The sequence below is a fragment of the Lacerta agilis genome, chromosome 18 (genome assembly GCF_009819535.1).
Source record: "Lacerta agilis isolate rLacAgi1 chromosome 18, rLacAgi1.pri, whole genome shotgun sequence".
NCBI classification, from domain to species: domain Eukaryota; kingdom Metazoa; phylum Chordata; class Lepidosauria; order Squamata; family Lacertidae; genus Lacerta; species Lacerta agilis.
This window is the reverse complement of record NC_046329.1, coordinates 5,751,109-5,769,721: the sequence shown is the minus strand read 5'-3', so window position 1 is coordinate 5,769,721 and position 18,613 is coordinate 5,751,109. Positions and strand designations below refer to the sequence as shown.

Genomic DNA, 18,613 nt, shown 5'->3' with positions numbered 1-18,613 from the left:
ACCTCAATCTGTTAGCCACCATCCATCCTCCAACCGCCTCCAGGCACTCACACAGGACCTTCGGTGGTTCTGATTTAAAGGAGATGTAGAGCTGGGTATCATCCGCATACTGATGGACACCCAGCCCAAACCCCCTGATGATCTCCCCCAGTGGCTTCATATAGATGTTAAAAAGCATGGGGGGAAAGGACGGAGCCCTGAGGCACCCCACAAATGAGAGCCCAGGGGTCTGAACACTCATCCTCTTTCTGGACACAGCCCAGGAGGAAGGAGAGGAACCACAGTTTCCCCCCAACTCCCCTGGGCAGTCCATGATGAGACCCTGGTCGATGGTATCAAAAACCGCAGAGAGATCCACAGCTCAAAAGAAGTCATTTCTTTATTCTGGAAGAAAAACAATTCTACGGAGGTACAAAAAACGTTAGCGGCACTTCAGAAGTCAGGCTGGATTTCTCGGGGCCGGCGTTGATTCAGGGCTCATTCAAAGTTCCTCTTGAACTGCACTCGGACAGTTCCAAGTGGTTTTCTCCTTTTCCCAGGAAAACACAACACAAATGCTGCTCTTCTTTGGCTCAAAATAGGAACAAACAGCAACCCACTGGAAACCTGAATGGCTGTTTGCTCTGAATGAGCACTAAAGAGCAGCGGCAGGAATAGAGGAATAGTGGCGAAGCCCTCAGTTACAAAAGGCAGGACAGCATCGGAGGCTACGCGAGATTCATGCTGGAACCACATTAAGAGCTGATGTGGTGGGGTCTTTTATTCTGCAGCATGCGAAGAGAGTGAGACCTCTACCGACACCCCCATGGCACTGGGAAGAAACTTGAGAAATTGAGGAGGCGGGCGGAGAAGAGAAATATTGTCAAAATCTGAAAGCCACAACAGGGTAGGCAAGAGTGAAGGAGGAGATAATTTCACTAATAGTTAAAACAGTCGTTCAAACCTACGTTAAAAGCATTGGGATTTCCTGAATGTTCGCTTTCGATATCCTAGAAAACCAAGATTTACAGGGCACATGTGGATAGCTCAGTCGATATGGCACAAGACCCCCTAATCCCAGGGGTCGTGGGTTCGAGTCCCACGTTGGGCAAAAGTTTCCTGCGTTGCAGGGGGCTGGGCTAGAGGATCCCTGTTTGTCCCTTCCAACTCTACAATTCCGTGTTAGATGATGGCCAATGTTAGTCTTACTCAAGAGTAGACTAGCTGAAAATAACGCCCATGGCTCACATGGCTCCAGTCGTTTCAACAGGTTTGCAGTCAAGTCAGTCCTACTCGGAAGTAGAACCGTGACAGGCTGGGCATGGGTCTACTCTTGAGTAGGGCCAGCAGTAGATGCAACCTATTTCTTCGGACTGTTAATTTCAATCTGTCAACTCTTGAGTAGAACTTAGCTTGAGAAAACCATTTTTCTCTCCCCCCCCCTTTTAAATAGTAAAATCCAAAAATTCTCCTTCCATTTCAAAATTTCAGAGTTCTGAGCTATTTGTGAGGGACTTTAAATGCCCCTAAGTGGTGGCAGTGGGGGAATAGGACAATATTCTCTTTATAGGGGATGGGGGATGTGTTTGTAAAACACACAAAGCGGCTCACCGTTCAGACCAATTTTTGTTGTTGCCGCCGCCACCATTCAGCATTCCAAAAAGGCACATCTAAATTACAACAGGCGCTGTCTGAACCTCTGCTCACCCAGAAACCCCTGGGAACTGTAGTTCTGCAAAAAGAAAATCAAAAAGCACCAGGTCTTTGAGACGGGGAACGAGGAACGTATGGCCCTCCAGATGTTCCTGGGCTGCTGGGAGCTGAGAGCCACAACATCTGGAGGGCTAACAGGTTCCGTATTCTCGACTTTCCTGCAATACTACGGTTCCCAAGGATTCTCTGCAGCCGCCGCAGATTTTTGAAACGCACAGCACAGAAGCTCTACAGTTCCTTCTCCGGCTCGGAGGGCTCCTTCTGCGGGCTCTTAGGCTTTTCGCCGGGTTCTTCCTGGGCCTGGGAGCCAACTCCCTCTGCCTCCTCGACATCGGCCTGCGCCACATCTGGAAGCTCCACCAGGTTGGGGGCAAAGGGCCCCACCAGCCACGGCAGGGGGACGTTCTGCACCACGTAGTCCAACATCTCATCCATCGAGCCGCGCGCCTTGGCGATCTTCTCACGGCTCTGGCTCAGGAGGGCGGTCGGCACGTCCTGGAACGAGCGAGCCCCGGAGAAGGCCGAGTGGAGACCCTCCACAGTGTGGCGGACCTGTTGGACTTTGTCCTGGATGCCGGCGGGAAGGCCTTGAACGCTGGACATGAGGTTCACGCAGGAGAGTTGCAGCTGCTGGGTGAGGCCCCGGAGCATGGCCAGAGAGCGGGATTCCACCTAGGAGACACAAGGAACCGCGTTGGCAACCTCGCGCAACGTCCCCCCCCCCACCCATATAGAAACCGGTGTTGCTTCCACCTCAAGAGGGACTAGAACCTTGGCCTTTGACCAAAATCTACAGTGGTAACTTGGTTCTCAAACGCCAAAAACCCAGAAGTAAGTGTTCCGGTTTTCAAACGTTTGTAGGAAGCCGAACATCTGATGCGGCTGTCGGCTATTGTTTCCGGGAAGCCTGCACCAATCAGAAGCTGCGCTCAGGTTTTTGACCATTTCGGAAGTCAAACGGACTTCCGGAACGGATTAAGTTTGGCGCTCTTGTTTTTGCTGTTTATTTTCCGTTTTTGTTTATGTGGCTTTTTCGGTTAGGTTCTTTTTGTGACTGTGTGGAGCCCAGTTCAGCTATTGATGGTGTGGCCGCAGAAATGGATAAAAGCCCGCCCCTCCCCCATCCAAATAATGACTATCATCAGTGCAGGTAAGAAAAAAATAATTTTGATTTTTATCATTTACAATACTGTCTTATTTATTTTATAGCACAGTACATTGTTTATTGCTTTCATTTTATGGATCAATGGTCTCGTTAGATGGTAAAATCCACGTTCAATTGCTGTTCTAGGGTTGTTTTTAAAAGCCTGGAACGGATTAATCCGTTTTGCATGACTTTCTAGGGGAAAGAAGCGTGCCTTGGTTTTGGAACGCTTTGGTTTTGGAACGGATTAAGTTTGAGAACCAAGGTAACACTGTATTTTGAAAAACAAACAGGGAAAGGAGTTGGAATCTGCAAGTAGCCTGGGAGCTCACAGCCAGTGATCCCAACCGAGTAATGTGTATACAGTGGTACATCGGGTTAAGTACTTAATTCGTTCCGGAGGTCCGTTCTTAACCTGAAACTGTTCTTAACCTGAAGCACCGCTTTAGCTAATGGGGCCTCCTGCTGCCGTTGCACCGCCAGAGCACGATTTCTGTTCTTATCCTGAAGCAAAGTTCTTAACCTGAAGTGTTATTTCTGGGTTAGTGGGGTGTGTAACTGGTCATTTGTTTTTAGAAGGGGCTGATCTCCCCACCCACCCGCCCCCCCCCCCTGAGAGAAAGGGAGCAGCTACCTCTGGCCGCACCAAGGAGTGCTGTGGCTCATCACTCTGAGCTTGCTTCTGGTTCCATTCCAGCCACATCTGATGTAGCTTTTCCTGGCCTCCCTGTAGCTTGTTGTCCACTCCCTGTTTGACATGTTCCATCTGACAAGGGACAAGAAAGGGTCGGAGGGGAACCGCACCAGAAGCTTGCTTTTCTTTTTGTTTAAAAATAATTTTTTTAAAAAACCCAGTCGTTCTCCTGCACCTGCTATAGCCTATAGGTCAAGAGGAACTCTTTGGCTCTTGAGATGGCGTTGGACTACAAATCCCATCAGCCTCAGCAAGCACGGCCAATGGCAGCTGTAGTTCTGCAACATCTGGAGGGCAACAGGTTCCCCTGCACCAACCTCATGGAGTTGGGCGGAACCCCAAAGATCACCCATCTCAAAAGGTTTCACTCTGGCAAATGCGGCAGATTGAACCTGCAACCTTGGCGCTCTGAGTTATGCACAGACAAGTCCTGATGTGGGTGGAGAATTGTTTTATGCCTCCATGCAATGCAGCCATTGCTTACCAACTCCAACATCTCTGCCGTCCATGCGGTTGTTTTCACCGGGGTCCTCAAACATTGCCTGCTTAAATCTCACTCCGTCCCCCAGTGCACATGCCATCCTGCCAAGCCCTGAACCTCTGTCCCCAACCCACCGCAGTGCCCTCCGAAAGTGGACAGAGGAGAGCTTCTCTCCCTCTCTCACATCTGACAACTGAACTGTGGAACTCCCTGCCACAGGAGGCCGCAACAGCCAGCATCTTGGGTGGCTTTAAAAGAGGGTTGTGGACAGGATGGGACAAATTCATGGACCAGAAGGCTATCGAGGGATCCTGGGGAATCAGGCTTGTGCCCTGCTTGCTGGATTCCCAGAAGAATCTGGGTGATCACTAGACCACTGGCCTGTTCCGGCAAACTCTCATTTATGCCCTAGATCCCTTGTGTCTTCTACCCATTCCACCCAACCCCTCTAATCGTTTGCCAACATTACATTGCCGGAACCTTCACCCTGGGCAGCTGAAATGTGCCTTACGTGACGTCATAGCAGCTCAGCCAATGGCAGGCAAAGGGCACTTCTCAAGCTGTAAACCACTATTATTTATTAAGTTCATTGGGTGGTTTACAACATAACCCCCCCCAAAAAAGACGCAATAGCAAAATATCCCAATAAACCACACGTGCGCCACCCCAGACATAAGCAGCCCCAACCCAGTTAAGGAGTGCGTAGAGTATAGATTAGAAATAAAAGACTCTGGATCTGCTCTCGGGGCATTCTTACCAGCTCAATGGTTTGGTGGAGCTGGGCGAGGGCATCTTGGGTGCTCTGCTTGGCATCCCTCAGCTTGCCCAGAGAGTGCTGGTAGGCTCGGTGACGGAGTTTGGCCGAGAGAGACCCCAGTCGCACAAAGTAGCTCCTCTGCTCCTTCTGCTGCTCCACGGTGGCGATTTCAAAACCCTCCACAGAGGTGGCGAGTTCAGCTGGGAATGAGAGAGGGGTGGTGGTTACGGTTGTGTTAAAGGTCCAAGTTCAATATGCATAAAACGCTGCGTTTGAATGCCTAGTGCTTAAAAGTGCTATGCACAGAAGTTTGCACCGGACGGGAGGTTTCACTCTGGCAAATGCGGCAAAAATGGTTGGATGTTTCCATTTCAATCTTTAGCAGTGGCACTTTAGTTGGCGTACAGCTTCCGGGTCATGTGGCCAGCATGACTAAGCCGCTTCTGGTGAACCAGAGCAGCGCACGGAAACGCTGTTTACCTTCCCGCCGGAGCAGTACCTATTTATCTACTTGCACTTTGACATGCTTTTGAACTGCTAGGTTGGCAGGAGCTGGGACAGAGCAACGGGAGCTCACTCTGTCGTGGGGATTCGAACCGCCGACCTTCGGATCGGCAAGCCCTAGGCTCTGTGGTTTAACTCACAGCGCCACCCACATCCCCGCTTTGATCTATAGGCTACCACTAAAACGAGGCTGCATTTCAAGCTGCATTTAAAACTGTATTCTAACTCATATTTTATTCAGTTACAGGTAGGTAGCCGTGTTGGTCTGCCATAGTCAAAACAAAACAAAATAAAAAATTCCTTCCAGTAGCACCTTAGAGACCAACTAAGTTTGTACTTGGTATGAGCTTTCGTGTGCATGCACACAACTGTTTGGGTTTTGTTTTGTTTTTTAAAAAAATGATTTTACATACATACATACATATTCTTTTTTTCGACCGATAGTCAGAAGAAACATTTCTCAATACAAAATTATACAACTAAAAAAAAAAAACCATCAGAGTAATACACAAACAAAATAGGACAGCACTAGTAAACCTTATACAGATAACCCACATCAAGGGATTCGATTTTACGCTTCCGACATTGAGCGCCAGGAAGAGGAATTTAGCCACAGATAAGGCTGTTTTCCCAGTGGGCTTATCCAGCAGATATGCAACCTGCCTCTCTCTTGATCGAAAACTAAACTGGCATAGATATGGGGCTATGAGATATGGGGCCTTAAATCATTATAAAAGGGACAACTCAGTAGAATGTGTTCTGTTGATTCAACCTCTCCTAAAGCACAATGGAGGAGACTCCTGAGAGTCCCATGGACTGCAAGAAGATCAAACCTATCCATTCTGAAGGAAACCAGCCCTGAGTGCTCACTAGAAGGACAGATCCTGAAGTTGAGGCTCCAGTACTTTGGCCACCTCATGAGAAGAGAAGACTCCCTAGAAAAGACCCTGATGTTGGGAAAGATGGAGGGCACAAGGAGAAGGGGACGACAGAGGATGAGATGGTTGGACAGTGTTCTCGAAGCTACTAACATGAGTTTGGCCAAACTGCGAGAGGCAGTGAAGGCTAGGCGTGCCTGGCGTGCTCTGGTCCATGGGGTCACAAAGAGTCGGACACGACTGAACGACTGAACAACAACAACAAGGCTGTTTTCCCAGTGGGCTTATCCAGCAGATATGCAACCTGTCTTTCTCTTGATCGAAAACTAACCTGGGATATTGAGATATTGCCTTAAATCGTTATAAAAGGGACAACTCAGTAGAATGTGTTCTGCTGATTCAACCTCTCCTAAAGCACAATGGCACGTTCTCCGACCATATGGAACTCCTCTAAATCTTCCCCTCAAAACTGAAAAAATGTTTTTACTGTATTTATATTTAGCGTTAGCTGCCCTGAACCCGGTTTTGGCTGGGGAGGGCGGGGTATAAACAAAAATTATTAATTAATATTATTATTATTAATGATACGAATAAAGGAATCCCCTTAACAAGGACGATACCTACCCAGTTCTTTGTCCGTCATCGGGAGATAGTGGTCCACCAGCTTTTCGGACTTGCCCAGCACCACATCCATGCCAGTGGCCACCATTTGACCCACTCTGGACCCTAGGACGGTGTTCACACTGCCAGCCACCACCGATCTGGTCATCTCCATGCCGCCGTGTACAGCCCCCTTGGCCATTTCCACCACCCCGCTCACGCCACCGGCGACAGCATCCTTCGCCCCGTTGAGGGTACCGGAGACAGTGTCCCGGGCTCCGGTCACTTTGGTGGAGACCAGCTCCTTCGTGTCTGCGACCACCTGGAAAATTGCGAGCAAAATGCTATGCACCCAAGTTTGCAACGGACGGGAGGTTTCACTCTGGCAAATGCGGCAGAAATGCTTGGGTGCTTCCATTTCAATTTTTAGCAGCGGCGCAGAGTGGGTTGCTAGCGTCCAGGGTAAGGCAAGTATTGTGGCCACTAGCATGTGGGGAGAAGCAATCTTTCGATTTAAGGATCAGTGGTCTGTCTACACTGATTGGCAGCAACCCACCATGGTTTTAGGGAGCCTGGGATTGAACTTTCTGCATTCAACGGAGATAACGTACCACTGAGCGGGGCATGTCGGGAAAGAAGAAGAAGAAAATTACTAACCTTCTCCGACGGCTGTTGCAAAATAGGCAGTTTCTCTTCCAATTTGTCCAACCCTTTGCAAGCATACTCATTGGCCGTTGCAACTAAACAGACACAGAGATTATACCGCTAGCTTCCAAAAACCAGCGATATGGGGACAGGACAACTCAGGAAAGCATGAATGAAGGCCATCTTGGCAGCAGTGGCCAGGGAACTGCTTCTTTTGGGATTTCCGGTAAAGGTTTGCCTTGCCAAGCTGCTAGTCCTCATGGGTGCCCAATGCCTGAAAGCCGAGAAGCCAGAGAGCTGGCTAAATAAGGTTTTGGTCCGGAACGGGGGGCCTGCTGGGAGAGGACAGTCTGTGTGTCGTCGTCCCCCCCAACCCAACTTTGTTCAACATCTGAAGAATGTAAAGGTTTGTTCACTGCCGTGCAATGTTATGGTTGGCCCCAATAATGCAGGGTTGGGGAGACCGGCGGACCCCCCAGAAGTTGTGGGACTCCAACTCCCATGAGCCCCCAATGGCCAGGGAGAATGGGAGTTGTAGTTCAGCTGCAACAAAGGCACTGCCTGGTTGAGGGTTCTGGAATTCCTTCGTCTTAGCGATTGTTTTGCTTTTTCTGCAGGCGGCAGTCACAGCCACACCACAGATTCAGTGCATGTTCCTGAGAACCCTGTGAACTGTGGTTTGTTAAGGTGCTGTGGGTCATGCAAACTACAGTTCCCAGGGTTTGTGGAGGGGAGAGTCCTGCGCTTAAAATGCACAGTTTGGAGGTGACCCACAAGACCCTGTTTTTAAAGTCACATCCACACCATACATCTACAGGATCACAGATATGTAGAGTTGGGTGGGGCCACAAGTGTCATCTAGTCTGACCCCCTGCAACACCCTAGGTGGGGCTCGAACCTACGACCCTGGGATTAAGAGTCTCATTCTCAACCAAATGAGCTATCCAGAAATGGAGAATAGTTGCTCCTTGTTCTTCTCCCCACCCCCAGCCAAAGGATTTTGGGAACTGTAGTTTGTCAGGGGCGTGATGCGAGAAGCAAACTACAGTTCCCAGGATTCTTTGGGGGGAAGTTCTGGTTTTTTAAATGCACGGTATGGGTGTGACCTACGAGATCCTGGCTTTTATGTCACGCCATGTGCCGAAAACATATTCAAAGCATGCGACTCCCTTCCCCTGCCAAAGAATCCTGGGAACCATAGTTTGCCATTGGAGAGGTGCAAACTACAGTTCCCAGGATCATCTGGGGGGGGGGGAGCCCTTTGCTTTAAGCATACAGCGAGGAGGCGAGGAGACGTGTCCGTTTCTCAACCTCGACGCACACAACAAAGCAGAAATTCGACAGCGTCACCCACTCTGAGGCTCCAGCTTGGTTAGGAGAGGCTGGGCTCCGCCGACAGCCGCCGCCGTGAGGGTCTTCACACTCTTCTCTGCCACGTCGCAAACGGACTTGAGGTAGGGGTGGGTCTCTTTTGTGGAGGCGTAAGCCGAGGAGACCATGTCGAAGGTCGAGCTGACCAACGGGAGGCTGACCACTCGACTGACCACATTCTACCAGGGCAGGAGAGAAAGAGAAGAAGAATTATTATCCCTTGGTTCTCAAACGCCTTGGTTCTCAAATGCCGAAAACCCGGAAGTAAGTTTTCCGGTTTCCGGACGTTTGTCGGAAGCCGAACGTCCGATGCGGCTGTCGGCTATCGTTTCCGGGGCGCCTGCACCAATCAGAAGCTGCGCCTCGGTTTCCGAACATTTCGGAAGTCAAACGGACTTCCGGAACGGATTAAGTTTGGCGCTTTTGTTTTGGGAAGTTTTTAACCTGTGATATTTTAAATGTATTTTAATAACTGTTGGAGGCCGCCCAGAGTGCCTGGGGGGACCCAGCCAGATAGGCGGGGTACAAATAATAAATTGTTGTTGTTGTTGTTGTTGTTGTTGTTGTTATTATTATTTTGCGTTTTTGTTTTTGAGGCTTTTTCGCTTCATTTGTTTTTGCGATTGTGCGGAACCCAGTTCAGTTACTGATGGATTGATTGTGTGACTGCGGAAATGGATAAAAGTGCCCCCATCCAAACAATGACTATCATCAGAAAACGTTTTAATTTTTTATCCTCTTCAATACCGTCTTATTTATTTTATATTACAGTACACTGATCACTGCTTTCATTTTATGGATCAATGGTCTCGTTAAGATAGTAAAATTCATGTTAAATTACTGTTTTTAGGGGTTGTTTTTAAAAAGCCTGGAACGGAGTTTTGCATTCCTTTCTATGGGAAAGAGCGCCTTGGTTTCGGAACGCTTTGGTTTTGGAACCGACTTCCGGAGCGGATCGAGAGCCGAGGTACCTCATTTCCCCCCCCAAGGAGCTCAAAGCAACGTAGTATCCTCTCAACCCCCCCATCCCATCTTCACAACAACCCTGCGAGGTCGGTCGGGCTGAGAGACAGCGAATGGCCCCCCAAGGTCACCCCGCGAGCTTCAGGGCTGAGTGGCTATTTGAACCCGGATCGCCTAGGTCCCAGCCCGACTCTCTCGCCCCTAGCAGCTATGTAGATCAAGCAGGTAAATAAAGTGGGGGGAGAGGGAACAAAATGTCACTTAGAGAAAGATCTGAAATGTCACCCACCCTCGCACCTCGAATCTGTTTTATTCTGGCTTGTTGTATTTGAGGTTTTCGTGTCCTGCAAACCGCTTTGAGGTGTCTCTCCCCCCTTTAAAATATAAAGCGATGCAGAAATGCGTAATGAAAATAATAAACTCCACTGGGGGGGTGTGTGTGTGGAAGGCGCTCAGATATTCCATTGCGGCAACCGCAACCTAGGTGTAAAGTTGCCTTTTGGAGATTAGCTTATATATATCTGTGTTTCGAACGTTGCTGAGGAAACTGGACAAACAAGATGTGGAGAGCTGCAAATATTAATTTTGTCTCTGTGTAGTGGGGTGTTTTCTACACACAACCCTTTCCTGCCCTCCACCCAGGGAATAATTATGTGAACGTAAAGGTAAAGGGACCCCTGACCATTAGGTCCAGTCGCGGACGACTCTGTGGTTGCGGCGCTCATCTCGCGTTACTGGTACAGCTTCCGGGTCATGTGCCCAGCATGACTAAGCCGCTTCTGGCAAACCAGAGCAGCGCACGGAAACGCCGTTTACCTTCCCGCCGGAGCGGTACCTATTTATCTACTTGCAGTTTGTGCTTTCGAACTGCTAGGTTGGCAGGAGCAGGGACCGAACAACAGGAGCTCACTCCATCGCGGGGATTCGAACCGCCGACCTTCTGATCGGCAAGCCCTAGGCTCAGTGGTTTAACCCACAGCGCCACCCGTGCCCCTGTGTGAACGTAGCCAAGAACATTTTCCAAGGTGGCAGCAGTCTGGGGGGTGGGAGTATCACTGTAAAATGTTCCACCCCCACTCCAAAAATGAAAAATTTAAAAAGGAAGAATGCAAATTCTTCCCATCTCCTACCTGGAATAGAGGGGCACGGGTATTTGGCCATAGAGACCAAAGGGGCGGATCGGGGCCCAGAAACCGCCAGCAGCCAACACCCAGCTTTTGGGGTGGAGGGACTCAACCCCCCCCCCCACATACCTGCTGATCAGGCTCTTGGTTTTCGGGAGCCGTGTCGCTCACGGGGCTTCCTTCCGACGTCATGGCACGGCTAAGAGAGAGGAAAAAGAATAAGCTGTCAGGAGAGGCAGGAGGGGGAGGGACAACCCAGCTTCTGCCCCACAATGGCCAGTTAACTTATGGAACTCCCCGACACATGGTACGCTGAGGGACGATCGATGAGCAGGCCTTTGCTGTTGTTGTTGTTTTAAGGGCCGTACAGATTCATGGAGGATGGTTCTATCGACAGCTCTGATTTACTGAAATGGAAACTGCATTAAGACAGCTTCCACAAATTTGTGCAATCCTCTTTTAAGTGGGTGGCTGTCGCTGTGCCTTAATTTCCCCCCCCCCAAATAATATTTATTGTATTTTCAAAAAAAGAAAGAGAAAAATAAACAACTACAAATACACACTAACAACAACAAACAACTAAACACAATAGAAAAAGAAAAACATCAAAAAAATAAACACAAAAAGAAAAAATACATCATCATACTAAAAATAACTCCATTTTCTTATCATCTTTTACGGACTTCCTCCTGTTTCCCCTTATTTGCTTCCCTTAGGAATATTACACGTAACTTCCAATTTTAATTTCTCCCATATATGTAAATGCTAACAATCTTGAAGTTCAAAACTATTTAAATTTATAACTATTAACTATTGACTATTAACTACTAACATAAATTCAAAATCTATTTGTAAAATTTATAATTTCCTAAAATTCTTATTATTTACTTCAACCTGTACATTGATAGCCTATCCTTCTTTTACCAATAAAAATTAACTTTTAAAGTGCCTTAAAATTTTAAGCCTACGTTGCTCCCTGGATGCTCGCCAGATAAGCGAAACCTCCCATTGTTTCAAATCCCAATAATTGGACGAGAAACAATGGTTCCCGCGTTACAGCGTGAACAGAAACCAGTCCGTGCCAGTTTGATGGGTCACGCTGTCTTTGTTGCTTAACCAAACCAACAGCTCCGTGGCAATGGAAACACACGCTGCTCTCTAATTCCTGGCAAACAGCGCAACCTAACCCATTTTCCAGACTGGAAACTGAGGTTTCTTCCGTTATGGGGCTCAAACAGTACAATATTGGGAAATGATTTATAATGAATTGAAAAAAATATATATTTAAATTTAGCTCCCCCCCCCCCAGTCCTTTTTGTTGGGAATAAGCCAGACAAAAATTCCCAGGTGCCAGAAGTTTATTTATGTATGCAGTAACAGCGGACCGCGTTTTGTTAGCGCAGAAATGGAGAGTGAGCAAAGTCCCATGTGAAGAGGATTCGCAACTTAAGATGTTAGAATATTCAGAACTTGCTGAAAACACAAAATAAAAGAGCGAGAAGAACGTATATTTAAAGAAGACTGGAAAATATCTATTGCAAGGGGTCAGCAAACTTTTTCAGCAGGGGGCCGGTCCACTGTCCCTCAGACCTTGTGGGGGGTTAGCGAGAAGCGAGGTTGCAGGGAACCAGGCAGAGGGCCTTCTCGGTGGTGGCACCCACCCTATGGAACGCCCTCCCACCAGATGCCAAGGAAATAAACAACTATCTGACTTTTAGAAGACATCCGAAGGCAGCCCTGTTTGGGGAAGTTTTTAAATGTCTGACCTTTTATCGTGTTTTGAATATTCTGTTGGGAGCCGCCCAGAGTGGCTGGGGAAACCCAGCCAGATGGACGGGGTACAAATAACAAATTGTTGTCGTTTTCCCCTCTCTCTCGTACACACCAGGATGCATGGATATGCAGTGAAGCTCAGTGACACAGCCCATCTATGGGGGTTTATTGGGGGAGGAGGGGGTGGAAGACCGGGGTATACCATGAACTCCACTGGGTGTGACCTAGGGCCAGTCACTGCCTCTTGGCGGATTAAATGTGAGGATTAAATGAGGACGGGGAGGAGACCCTTGTACACAATACCTTGAGCTCCTTGGCTTTGGGGCAGGGGATGGGAGCAGGTTATAAATGCAGATAACAACAAATAATATTATTATAATTGCAAGGGTGTGTTTGTGTGTGTTAATCACCTGCCCCAAGATTCTGTTGGGAAATGCCCAGAGTGGCTGGGGAGATGCAGCCGGATGAGCGGGGGATAAACAATTATTATTATTATTATTATTATTATTATTATTATTAAATCATAGAATTTTTGGAAGGGGACCCCTTCCTGAGATTAAGAGTCTACCAACGGAGCCCCAGTCTGACTTTGAAGATACAGTCATATCTCAGGTTACGGCCGCTTCAGGTTGCGCAAGTTGGTAGAGCATGAGACTGTTCGTCTCAGGGTTGTGAGTTTGAGCCCCACGTTGGGTAAAAGAAGAAGAAGAAGAAGAGTTTGGATTTGATATCCCGCTTTTCACTACCCGAAGGAGTCTCAAAGCGGCTCACATTCTCCTTTCCCTTCCTCCCCCACAACAAACACTCTGTGAGGTGAGTGGGGCTGAGAGACTTCAGAGAAGTGTGACTAGCCCAAGGTCACCCAGCAGCTGCATGTGGAGGAGCGGAGACGCGAACCTGGTTCCCCAGATAACGAGTCTACCGCTCTTAACCACACTACACCACACTGGCTCTCTAAAAGATTCCTGCATTGCAGAGGGTTGGGCTAGATGGCCCTTGTGGTCCCTTCCGACAATACACTTCTCTGAATTTCGGGCTGCGCACCGCACCAAACCCAGAAGTAACGGAACGGGTTACTTCCGGGTTCCGGCGCTCGCGCATATGCAGAAGCACTAAATCGTGCTTTGCGCAGAAGCGCCGAATCGCAGCCCGCGCGTGCACAGGCGCGGCACTGCGGGTTGCGAACGCGCCTCCCGCACGGATCGCGTTCGCCTCCCGAGCGTCCGCTGTACCGGGAATTGAAACTTGACCGTTCTGCGGAAAACGCCTGCATGCCAGCACTGAGCTACAGAGGCAAGAGGTTGACACATGTGATCAAGCACAGACCTGCCTGCGCATGCCGGCCGAATGCGCTCAGGTCCCGTTCAGAGAGTCAACTTCGCCCTAGTGGGCTGCCTGCCTCTGGCAGAGAACGGCCTTACTCATTTGAGGACACAGCCTGCAGCTTGCAACCTCCTTCCTGGAAGGTCAGGCTTTGATGACTCAAGAACACGTACGTGCCCAGCCGTGCAACATGATTGTGCAACGCACACCACAACTGCCTCCTTTCCCCCGTCAACATTCACTGACCCGGGAGGTGGGAAGGCTGAGAGCTGGAAACCTCCACGTGCCTGGAAGCGTTTCACCTGCACCCACTTAGCAACATCTTGCAACATATAAAAGCTGATTTCTGCCACAGGCAGGGTAGATAAAAAACAAGGATTTCTTTTTTTAAAAAAAATGGATTTTAAAAAATTATTATTTGAATTGGATTTTTTGAATTTAAATCGGATTTTTAAAATATAATGCTTTTGGAGGAAAAATCTTTCTAAAAATGTTCTTTTTAAAGTTACATTATAGTCCTAAGGATCAGGATGTCTTTAAGCTTTCCATGTGTGCTAAAACTCAGTCTAAGTATTATTCCAGTTACAGGTGGGTAGCCGTGTTGGTCTGCCATAGTCAAAACAAAACAAAATAAAAAATTCTTTCCAGTAGCACCTTAGAGACCAACTAAGTTTGTTCTTGGTATGAGCTTTCGTGTGCATGCACACTTCTTCAGATACACTGAAGCGGAAGTATTATTGTTATTTTTTAAATCGTTTAAACCACACCAGTTAACAAACATGGATACATATGATACAATGTTATTGTTTTAGTTAAATAAATGGTTCAAATTGTTACGAAGGAAATGATTCATTTCTCCTCCCAAATAAAGTACGGCAGAATAGTTGTCCAAATATAAACAATAATTTCATAATTGCCTGTCTATGTATTTCTAAGAGCATAACCAAATCCGTAATTTTTGATATAACTGTAAAAACCACTCTGAAAATTTATTATTCCAAAAACGAAACCTTCCTCTGGTGGTAAATATTAAGATTATACCAGCAAGAATGAATCTTTCTGTTTAAAAAAAATTAAATCAAGTCTTACTGACTAGTGATTTAAATTGTGATTTAAATCCATCTGTGATTTAAATTGTGATTTAAGTCCCACTTAAAAGCATGCATATAGGATCAGACCCTTGCAGGGGTGGTCCAAACTTTTTTCAAAGAGGGCCAGATTTGATGAAGTGATTTGAACATGCATGAGGGCTGACCAAAAATTCTTGAGCATTTTTAGGATTGAAGTTGTTGATCTTTTTTATTTTATTTTTACAATTGTACCCCAAATTTGTTCAGCTTTTTTTAAGGATTCAAGTTAATGAGCTTTTTCGGGGTTTCCCATAGTTTTAGTATTTTACCCTGGGAAGTAAACTACCACAGGGGCCGGAATAAACCAACAGGGAGGCCAGATTAGGCCCCCCGGGCCGGACTTTGTACATTCCTGCTTTAGCGGCTAATTATAGGCAGTTAAGGTGGCGCTGTGGGTTAAACCACAGAGCCTAGGGCTTGCTGATCAGAAGGTCGGGGGTTCGAATCCCTGCAAGGGGGTGAGCTCCTGTTGCTCGGTCCCAGCTCCTGCCCACCTAGCAGTTCAAAAGCACGTCAAAGTGCAAGTAGATAAATAGGGACCGCTCCGGCGGGGAAGGTAAACGGCGTTTCCGTACGCTGCTCTGGTTCGCCAGAAGCGGCTTAGTCATGCTGGCCACATAACCCGGAAGCTGTCTGCGGACAAACGCCGGCTCCCTCGGCCTATAGAGCGAGATGAGCGCCGCAACCCCAGAGTCGGACACGACTGGACCTGATGGTCAGGGGTCCCTTTACCTTTAAGACTCACCCATCCATCGCTCATTCGCAGCTACTTGGGTCCTTATAAACCAGATGTAGGCAGCCTTTGCCCCTCGATTCCAACGCCCATCACCCCCTGGCCATTGGCCACACTAGCTAGCGATGATGGGAGTTGTATTTCAGCCACCGCTCCCTCACACCTGCAATAAGCCAACATCCGAAAGCAGGGTTTCACAAACTTGGGTATCCAACTGTTTTGCGACTTGCAATGCCCATCATCCCTGACCACAAGTGTTGATGATGGGAGTTGTAGTCCAAACACGGCTGGAGACCCAAGTATGGGCAACCCTGATCTAAAGATCTAAACCAGAGGTTGGCAACCTAAGGCCCATGGGCAGGTTCCGGCCCATGAGCTTCCTGGAACCGGCCCACAGCCATTCCGTGGATCGGCGAGGGGATTCTGTGCTTTTTTCTCTCGCAGCGCCATTTATTTTCTCGCGGCGGGGACCAACTTCTGGGTCGGAAGAGCGCTGGAAACAGCTTGACCCTCCAGCCCACCAAGATGTCTGCCGGGGAGCGGATGGGACCGGCCTCAAAAAACGTTGCTGACCCCTGATCTAAACCTGATTGCTTAGGAGGAAAGGAGTGTGTCTACACTTTTACAAATACAGGTAGGTAGCCGTGTTGGTCTGCCATAGTCAAAACAAAATATAAAATAAAAAAATTCCTTCCAGTAGCACCTTAGAGACCAACTAAGTTTGTTCTTGGTATGAGCTTTCGTGTGCATGCACACTTCTTCAGGTACACTGAAACGGAAGTCACCAGACCCTTATATATAGTGAGGGAGTGGGGAGGGGTATTACTCAGAGGGGTGGTGGGAATGGGGGATTGGTGTGGAAAACCTGTTGGCGACTGTTAACGACTGCAGTTGGTCTTACAGGAAAAAGCAAGGGGTGAGATGGCTAAAGATAGCTTTGTCATGTATAATGAGATAAGAATCCAATGTCTTTGTTCAGACCAGGTTTCTCCGTGGTTTTAAGTTTGGTGATTAGTTGTAATTCAGCCACTTCTCTTTCCAGTCTATTTCTGAAATTTCTTTGTATTAAGACAGCTACTTTGAGATCTTGGATAGAATGTCCTGGGAGATTGAAGTGTTCTCCTACTGATTTCTCTGTCTTGTGATTCCTGATCTCAGATTTATGTCCGTTTATCCTTTGGCGTGGGGTTTGGCCTGGTTATCCAATATAGAGAGCTGAAGGGCACTGTTGGCATTTGATTGCATACACAATGTTAGAAGATGAGCAATTAAATAGTCCTGAGATGGTATGTTTGATGTTGTTGGGGCCAGTAATGGTGTTGTCCGGGTTTATGTGGCAGCAAAGTTGGCACACTTTACAAAGTTAAGATTTGCATTATTGCTCTGCCTGCTTTTGCATGTAGCCCCCAGAAGTGCAGCCCATGGGCTTTTCCAATTCTCCTTAAATGCACATGCCTTTGCTTGACCTTTTGAATGATAGCAGTTAAAACCACAGCTGAACACCAGGACCTCTTAGGAAGTCCAAGTTGCTTAAGAAAGCTAGAAGTTCTCACCAGGATCACCAAGATGTTATTTACTCATTAACTTGCCAGTGCCGAACTTCCTTGCCTTGGAAGTTAAATCCCATGGGTGCTTTTGTTTTCAGCTGCGGTGGGGGGTGGGGCTGTCCACTTCTTTTGGGAAACTCCGAATTGCTTTGCAGTGAAGCCAAGATCTCCTTTTATTGAAGCCACACAGAAACACTTTGACATGCAAATACATCCTCACAACACGCCGAAGTTCCTTAAAAATAAAATACTTCACTCCGGAAGCAAACCCTAAAAGGGGGAGGTGGAGGGGGAGTGAAATGCCCCCAGCCTTGAAACAAAAGCATTCCTGAAACATACAAACGGGGAGTGTTTCGAGGCATATTGTGATCCTACTTTTGCATTAAAAAGAAAAGAAAACAAGACCTTTTTTTTGCATTTTGGAATCTTTCTCTCATTTGCTAGTTTCGAATCCCAAAACACTTAGCCAAATTTATTTATGCAAAGTTAAAGGAGATACTGTATTATACAACCAATTTTTCTTCTTTTAGGAATTAGGAGGGTTCCCCCCCCCTTTACGATTCCAAGTTCCTAACAGTACAATCCTAGATACAGGTAAGGTAGCCGTGTTGGTCTGCCATAGTCCGAAACAAAATTTACAAATTCCTTCCAGTAGCACCTTAGAGACCAGTAACAAACTTAGTTGGTCTCTAAGGTGCTACTGGAAGGATTTTATTTTTTTTAAATTTTGTTAGTACAATCCTAGGCATGCCGACCCAGTTTTCAATGGAGTTTGCTCCCAGTTAAGCAGGTATAAAACTGCGGCGCAAGTTTCTTACAGGACTGTGAGGTGGGGAGGGGGCGCAGGAGGAGGAGGAGGGAGTTTGAGGGAGTGTTAAGAATCTATGTGGTATTTTAAACGCGCGGTATGAAGCAGATCAGCAAGTCCCAACGCATCACCCATTAAAATTAAGAAATCTCCCCCACCCAGTTTTTAAAATCGATCCCCAACAAATCTGGGACCCCTTAACCCCAGGAAATTCCTTTACCCCCCTCCCCCTCCCTGCAGAAACTGCTTTTTAACCCCGGAACCGTTGCATACGATCGCCACCTTGAAGCAATTAAACCACCACCATACCTTTCAACTGTCTACCCCGGACCCGGAGAAAACGACGAAGGTCCTTCCAGGCAGCGATCCGCACGCAGCTAAAAAGGCGGAGGTGAATCGATTCGATACTCACCGGCGTGGGCGGGGACAGAACGTCGGGCCCGCCG

General features: G+C 47.7%; 1 protein-coding gene across 1 annotated transcript; it reads right to left on the bottom strand.

Moving 5' to 3' along the window:
- Window positions 1–361: 361 nt before the first annotated feature.
- On the bottom strand, window positions 362–18,572 carry LOC117039437 (perilipin-3-like). Its single transcript, XM_033136548.1, has 8 exons — window positions 18,477–18,572; window positions 10,983–11,052; window positions 8,750–8,945; window positions 7,408–7,490; window positions 6,775–7,072; window positions 4,769–4,968; window positions 3,471–3,602; window positions 362–2,364 (listed from the first exon to the last, which is right to left on the bottom strand). Exons 2-8 carry the CDS (start codon window positions 11,043–11,045, stop codon window positions 1,921–1,923), a joined length of 1,416 nt encoding a protein of 471 aa, XP_032992439.1. The 5' UTR covers window positions 11,046–11,052; window positions 18,477–18,572; the 3' UTR covers window positions 362–1,920.
- Window positions 18,573–18,613: the final 41 nt, after the last annotated feature.